The sequence below is a fragment of the Buceros rhinoceros genome, unplaced genomic scaffold, assembly GCF_000710305.1.
Source record: "Buceros rhinoceros silvestris isolate BGI_N320 unplaced genomic scaffold, ASM71030v1 scaffold27033, whole genome shotgun sequence".
In the NCBI taxonomy this organism is placed as follows: Eukaryota; Metazoa; Chordata; class Aves; order Bucerotiformes; family Bucerotidae; genus Buceros; species Buceros rhinoceros.
Genome location: NW_010402209.1, coordinates 24,898 through 32,815, shown reverse-complemented (window position 1 = coordinate 32,815; position 7,918 = coordinate 24,898). Strand labels below are relative to the sequence as shown.

The 7,918-nt window shown below is 48.1% G+C and overlaps 1 protein-coding gene across 1 annotated transcript in view; it reads left to right on the top strand.

Annotated features, from left to right (window-relative positions):
• The first annotated feature begins 3,761 nt into the window (after positions 1-3,761).
• Positions 3,762-7,918, top strand: part of XPNPEP1 (X-prolyl aminopeptidase (aminopeptidase P) 1, soluble) — a 27,937-nt gene continuing 23,780 nt past the window's right edge. The window contains 1 exon segment of the mRNA XM_010132572.1: positions 3,762-3,889. Coding sequence (XP_010130874.1) covers positions 3,773-3,889 — 117 coding nt within the window. The 5' untranslated portion in view covers positions 3,762-3,772.

The window sequence follows — 7,918 nt, the reverse complement described above, 5'->3', positions numbered from 1 at the left end:
CCTGGCCTCCCCCGCCAGCCCTGTCAGCCAGGCCCCGTCGGGGTATCGGGCCCAGGTGGCCTTGTCAGCCCCGTGCGGGACTGGAGGTTTGGCTCAGGGAGGGCAGGCCGCGCTGGGGGGGTTGGTCACTCTGGGGTGCAGGTGGGTACCGGGGGACAAGCAGTGGGGTTTGTGCCTCGGTGCAGGGCCGTGAGTGCTTGGGCTGCCCTGCATGCGGCCAAGCCAGGCCAGAGAGGCCTGGTTTTGGGGTGGCGTTGCTGGTTCCTGACAATGCAAGATTACACGCTCATTTTGAACAAGTTTACTTGTGAAGGAGAAAATGAACAGCAAATTATCAGAAGGACGAGTGTCTCTGAAGCAAGCAGGACGTAAACACTCAGGGTGGTCTAACAGAGCAGCCGCAGGCAGACCCAGATGTAGCCTGACCTCCTGGCCTCGCCTCCCTTCCCCGACCAGGCTCTGACGCACGCCCTGACACAGCGGGGCTGTCCCCGACCCTCGCCATCGCGAGTGCCTGGGGCTGCAGCAATCCATCGGTCCCTGTGCATGTGGGAGGCAGGAGGAGGAGATGTTTGGTTCCTACGGCAGCATTTTTGTGGTTGCTCTTTGCCCTGTCAGGCTGATGGAGGTGCCATCCAGGCGGGATCTGGCCTGGGCTCTGGGAGCACTGATTCCTGTAGTCTGAGGTGTAGATCATGCATGTCTAGACAGTGACAGATTTTGGGATCCAAGTCTGACTGCCCTTGTGCTGCAGTGATACTTCGCATGTTACTTCTGTTCTGCCTTAGTTTCCCCGTTCGTGAAGTGGGGAGTGACCTGTGACACAAAGATTACAAAAATATATTGGAGTGAAACAGCACGCGCTTGCAAGATTTAATCGCAAGTCTTGACAAGCAAATGCCTGGCCCTATCATGGTTCGTTCTCAGTGCATCTCTGATCTTACCAGTGGAACATGGTGTTAATGTGTCTTCAGCTTTTCGCTGGGGTATGAGTGTTTTATGGGGAGCAAAGTTTGTTAGCCATTTCAGTTTCGCCCTTTGCTTTCTCAGGCACAGTGGAGCTTTATGAAGGCCAAGCCAAGAGTTGGATGGTATTTTGTGTGAGCAGAGGCAAGAGGTGTCCGGGCGTGGGGAACTACACAGGCAGGTAACATGGCAGCCTAATACCTTTGTAAAAGTTAGGGTAGGGAATAGGACTGTTTCTTGCACTGCTAAATCCACTACCTTCATTTTGACCGTGTTTGGTTTTAATCACCAGAGTGATTAAATAATGATGGAGAAGCTCTTTTAGTTTTGTAGAGGCTTATAATTATGGCCAAGAAAGCTCACCTGTTAAAAATTATAGGGGCAGCAGAGTAAATGACTATCAAAGATAGGGGAGAAAATAGCTTCTCTTTCTTGGAGATTGAAGACAATTTTTTGGGAAAGTTTGTGAAGTCTTTCTAAAAAGTGATTTCTTGTACTGTAGGGGTTATCTTAAATCAGTGTCCTCCTTAATATGGGTTTTGTTGCTACTCTAGGTTGGTTGTGTTTTTTTAATATTGCAAGCAAGTCTTTCAACAGCGAGAGTACTTTTTAAATGTTTTCTTTGTTTTTGTCCTTGAGAGAATCTCTTGCTTGCTAAGAAAACCGGGTGGCTTGTCAGCAAGGTGCTTTATTAAAAGGCAAAGCCTTGTCATTCCTTGCCTATTTAAATGAGACTTTCAGGCTCATGGAGACAAAGCACAGGTCAAGAAAGGAAGCTGTGTCCTTATGAGTGTGTAGAAAGAGATTCTTTGCTGCCTAGTCACTGTGTTGTTGCCCTCTCTCCTTCATGTTTTTCCTCTGTCTGAACATAAATCAACAGCAATGTTATAGAACGTTACAGCAGCTTGTTACAGAGGACAGACAGAAACAATCATAGTATAACGAAGTTCAGTGTAACTTGCCAACACTGTGTAAAACTATGAAGTTTCTCCTGGAAATAAATCTGAGTTGTAATCTAATCCCAGCAAAGGCACCAGAGTCAAGATACCAGTTTGAGGATTTAATGTATGGTGCCTTTTGAGCTTGATTTGCTTCTTGTGGTCTAGGTTATAAACCACAATGTACGTGTGGGCAGGCAGTCACTCCTAAGTCTATTGTGCTCTAAATTTCCTGTGATGAGATGTGTGAGTGGTGGTCTTGGGTTGAGATTTTTACACTTGGTTACATCAGATCTTAGTTCAGTTCCTGACTTGGCCATGGCGCTGCTGTGTGACGTGGCACAAATCATGTCTTCCTACGGCTTGTGAAATGGAGGCAGCTTTTCTGGCTTCCCATTCAGGTGGCAAACATCACAGGGCAGGAACTGTGCCTTACTGTGTTTTGGTGTAGGACTCGACGCTCCTGGTAGATACTGAGTGTAAATAGAATAAGTGCATGGATAAGCCAAAAAATGTTTGAGACTTGCTGCTATTTGCTTGTCCCATCTATGATCTGTGTGAGGCTGTGGCTGTGAAATGAGCTGTGAAATGAACTGGTCAAAATAAAATACTGGATAGCGTGGCATTGAAGCAGCACAGAACCCGTCCACCCTGCCTGGGAAAGTGACAGCATTAACGTTGTAAGATCTCTGCGTGTTCTTAAAAATGCGAAGGGGATGGATAGAGAAGTGGGAAGGGGATTATCCCACTTCGGGCACCCTTTGGACATGAGAGTGAAGAAAAGATGGAGAGAAGCTCTGATGAGCTTCAGGTTATTTGATTTTCATAGGCTTTCAGGCTAGGCTGGCCCCCCAGCCTGAAGATCCTCTGCAGTCAGCTGGTGCCATCTGCTGCAGCCTTCACTCGTGCCAGCACACCAACATGGCCTGATGCGTCACTGTATGTGGTGCTCACAGCAGGCCAAGACTATTGATGATTTCTGGGTAGCAAATTGAGAGCCTGGAGTTCACTGCAATGCCAAAGATACATCCATTGCAAAACCACAGCAAGAGAAGGTCATTGGCCTGTGCCCTCGTTTTCCCCTCTGATCTGTCTGCTGTCCAGCCTGTGCCCAACCCCCGTGTGCCTGGTGCTAGCTGAGATCTGCAGAGCATTTGCCAAAGGTCTTTAGAGGTAAATAAGGCCAGTGAGCATATCCTGTGTGAGCATATCTCCTCTTCCTTGGGAGAAGATATCTTTTGTCGGAGTTAACCCGGTCACCAATCTAATATGAAACCTTGGGCTATAGTGAAACTTTTAACAACTGGGTTCTTAACTGGTCCACTTCTGAGTTGCTGATGTGCACGCCTTGCTCTCCCAGCAGCCTGTGCTCCTGTGGCACACAAGCCACAGTATTGCTGCCCCCAGAGTGAAAAGTTTGAAAGTTTCTCTCTGTGCACATGATGGGTGGAGCTATTTCTGATCTGTGGGTACTTGGGACCACCAACATCACATGCCAAGACCCTTCCTGGCTGTCATTGGGCATATCTAAGGTGCTCTGGTGCCTGGTGCTGTCCGTGTGCAAGAAGGGTTGGCAAGTGTGTTAAGCTTGTGTAAATCAGCACTGGGCATGCCAGTCCTTCAGCAGGTGGGAAAGGTACTTTGCAGGACAGACCAGCTTTGACTCTTCGGCCTTAACTTGATTCTCGAGGAACACGAGTGGGGTGAAGTGACAGGACAAGAGAAATTCTGGGTTGAGAGGATGATGTTGGCATAGTTGTCCTCAGGATTTTCCAGTGGTGATGGTCTCCAGCCTGTGTGTGTGAGTGGCCCGGGATGGCTGGAGCAGCTCTTAAGTTTTGTGCTTTGTTTCAGTTGCAGGTAGGAAGATGAGTCCAAAAATTACAACAGAGCTGCTGAAGCAACTGCGGCAGGTGATGAAGAATCCCAAGTATGTCCAGGAGCCTGTCCAAGCCTACATTGTGCCCTCTGGAGATGCCCACCAGGTATGGATGGATGGGTGGGTTATGGGAATGAATGCACTTTCTCCCCCTGCAAAAAATAAAAGCCAGGGATAACTAAAATTGTCCTTCTTACACTCGCTTTAATGGTTCTAGCATAAAAGCTTGGGTAAACTGAGAAACACCATGTTGGAAGAAGTTTCTGGAGTCTGTTCAGGAGACTGAGGTTTTTATGTTCTTGTAACAAATCAGTGTGGATGTTCCACCAGCAATTTCTCATCAGATTGTCTCCAGGGAGCTCATGCTGCAAAAAAGGAAGTTTGCCAAAGCACTTGCTGTCCCCATCCTGCCTGTTGGGAAGAATGGATTTACTCAGGGAGGAAAGGCATTATCTGGGCTTTAGTTTCCCCATTAGCACCTCCTGATCAACAGGAGGTGGCGAAGAATCAGTTGCAGAGCTTTCTCTTTCTAGATCCAGTTCTTGCTGGATTTTTCTGTTGTATGCTAAAACCCTTCAGATCCTGTGCAGAGGCGCCTTTGGAGAGGCAGGGAAGGAACAGGCCACAATGACACTTCTCTTTTGATGCTGCTCTGCATGAGCTTGTTCTGTGCACTAAAGACAGGAGGGAAGTCTTGGCCCAAGGTGGTCACCCGTGGCGGTAACTCTGTGTGCTGCTTCCACTGTTAAGATTTTTGTAGTCCGTGATGTTAGTTTTGAATTGCTGAACTGCCTTTTGCCTCCCCTGCCTGCTCATACGCTAGTTTCTCTTTTCTGTTCATTCTGTTAGGAGACCCAAGGGTTTTTCCCTCCTCAGCCATTTTCAGGAAACAAAAGACCTGAAGCTTTCCTGGCTAACACCCAAAGCTCCCTTTTACCCCAGGGTGCATGAGAGCAAAGCAACTGAATTGGAACCTTTGCCCTTGACTTGGCACTGGGGTAAGCTGGGTCCAGACTTGCCTGTGCCCTGGGACTGTATGTGCAGCATCGTGTTTCCTCTTAGGAAGGTCCAAACTTGGACAGGTAGAGGGAAGGCGTTCTCTGCAGCTGCTATTGTCTGCTGCGTTCCTGCCTCAAGCTGCCTCTGTCTATATATAACTCTGGTTTCATTTCACTGGATGGTAAATGCTGTCATGTAAGTTGAAGAATGTGACCCTCAGGACTTCTGAGTTTTTCTGTTGCTTTCTTTTCCTTGACAGCGTGCAGTTAAGCAGAGAACCCCATCTTGCTATTTCCTGCCAGGCGGGTTGATCAGGTTTCTCTGCAAAGTGAATCTATCTGAATGGAAACAATTACTAAAAGCTGCTGATTCTGGTGCCTTCTGACTAGCTAGTGCGGGATTTTGCCTGTGATGTTTGGGAATTGGTGCAATTTCAGGCATTGTTAAAAGCGTATTGATCCCAGAACAGGCTTACTGATTCCAGGTAAACTGTGATGAGCCAGGCTTTGCAGCTTCCCCATGTTCCCAGCACGGGTTTGTTTCCTGTATGCAGATAAGAACTTTACAGCCCTGCAGTTGGCTTTTGCTCTTAGGCAGCTCCCTCCATGACTCGGAAGACCGCAGTTTAGAGATACCCAAGCTTTTGGAGGCTTGAGCCATTTCCCCCGTACAGCCCAAGCTACTGATTGCTGTCCTTGTCTCTCTCAGCTGTTCCTGAGGCTGTGCTGGGATCCACATCAGAGAACTTGTCAGCAAAGAGGGCTTTCCCTCCTGTGGTGTTGACACAGTGTTTAGATGGGGGAAACTTTACTTGAAGTTGCAAAGGAACCCCTGGGTTGAATGGATGCTGATAGGCCCTGATGCTGCAACTTGCTGACTAATTTGTCTTTGTAACACTGGGAATGTTTGAGCTCTGAGCTCTCTGACACTTGCAATATGGGTTTTCCTGCCAAGGCTAGAAGGCTTAGGTTACAACACTGCCAGGAGGCTTATCACCAGTAGAATCCTTTGCTTTCCATGTTTAGTTGTGTAAGGAGCTGAAAGACTTGCAGAGCTTCTCAAACACAGCTGGCTCTGACTCTGGCTTAACCAAGGCTGCTAATACTTTGGATTTGTGGCTGTTGCAGACAGCCTTGAATGCTGGTTTCTTTGGTGTTTGAAACTTTTTATGCTGGTGATAAAAAGTCAGAAGAAATGGACTGTTTTCTTTGGGACTGTGCAGTCCAAAGGCTGGTGGGAAAGGAGGGCAGTCCTAGCCAAAAGTGAGCTGAAGTCCATACAACGAGCTTCGCTTCCTTTCGTGGGTGCTGGGTGGATCTTGTGGCTGGAGGTGTCAAAGGATCATGAAGGGGTGAATTACCATGCGTTCAGGAATGAGGCACCTAAGTCCTTTGTGGTTTGGTTTAAAATGGCTGTCTGAACTTTTGGGGTGTTGTAGTGGTAAATGCAGGATCCGCTTTTAGGTTGAGTCACCCAGTTTACACTGAATCTGGAGTTTGCCCATATGGGCATATTCAGAGACTGGAGTTGCTTCTTAATGGGAAAGTATGATGTTTGGATTAGTGCTTGGGTTTGGAACCAGTTGCAGCTTAACTGGGTCTGGCTTTCACCCCCAGGGTAAAAAAAAAATGTGGTCAGATCTGGCTGGTCTTCCTCATCAAGGAAGCCCTTGCCCTGCTCATGGCTCCATGTTTGGGTTGACAGAGATGCTGTCTTCTGCTCAGGGCTGGCTCCTCTGACACACACTTGTTCTGAGCCAAGGAATCAGCAGAGTTATAAAGCAAGAGATGGCATGTGCACAGGTTGCACTGACCCGTTCCAGACGTTACCAATGCAGTTAGGATTTTGGCAGTGAATACCAACCTCCTTCCAACTACACAGCAGTGTTTGTTCTTTAATGGCATCGGGGTCATAGCTCTGAGGGCAGCAAGCTGCACTGTTCATTGTTGGTCTTGGTTGACATGAGGATAGAATAAGCTTTGACATGTTAATGGCCCAACCATGCAGGCTCTGGTGATAAGCACTTCTGATTTTTTGGGGTTCTTCCTGGCTTAACTGAGAGTTTCTATGATGCAGCCCCGAGTTTTGTCTACGTGTCAAGGACTGACAGGTGTGGTAGAAAGCAGATGCAGAAGGCCTGAGGAGGGCCAGGCTGAAGGCCATTGGAGCTGCAAGACAAGCCCCAGGGAAGTACCTTGTTCTGACTGTGCTGTGGCCTGTACTTTGTGTGGCGTACGCAGGTGTTCCCCTTGTAATTTTAGCTCGTGTAAAACACAGGCTCATTTTTGCACAGTGGGGGTTGCTGTATGGAGCAGAACAGGTGGGTGAGTAAGAATTCAGACTGACAGATGAATGAACTGTCTTCCCCTCCAGATCCCTCATACTCCCTTTTAAAGTCCATCTGCCTCACTGTAAACTCTTAAAACGTTCCCTAGAGCTGGCTGTGAATGGGCCAGCGTGAGGCATTTCCCACGCAGTCAAGGCCTGTGTTAGTTTAGGTCAGCTTTTACCATCTCTAAAACTGATAGGCTTCTTTTTTTCCCTTTAGGTTTTTTAAAAATTGTTTTAATCCATTTCACTGTTTTGTGCTGTTAACACAGCTAGTTTAGTGTTAACCCTTCCTGTGAATGTGAGATGGCTTGTCTGCATAAGCAGACTAGCCTGTAGTCTGCCGTGTTGGTCAAGAGAGAGGGAAGGGAAGTGGCTGGTCTGATTTGAGATGTACTAGTGAAAGGATCCACAATAGGAATCTTCCAGCATCCCCTTTAGGTGTCAGACCCTGGAAGCATGGTGTCCCAGCTTTGAGCTGGGAGAAGTGTAGGAGAAGGGGGAGTTGTAGCAGTCGACAGGCTGAGTAGTCATTACGAAATGTTGAAACGGAGAATCCTCCTCAGGTCCAGCATCGCTCTGCCTTCCTTCCTGTCCTGCTGCTGTGAGACAGCAGGGTGCTGGATTCTATTCCCTGACAGCTTTGTCCTCTCTATCTGCTGGTGCCTCTGCTGTTATTTTAAAGGGGGTTAGTGGTGATGCTGCTGCTGTGGTGGGCTGAGGCGGATCCACCTCGTTAGTTAGAGGTGTGCAGAGGACAGTCATTCCTTCCCCAGGTGGGTGTCTGAGGTGGATGTCTCCTCCCCAC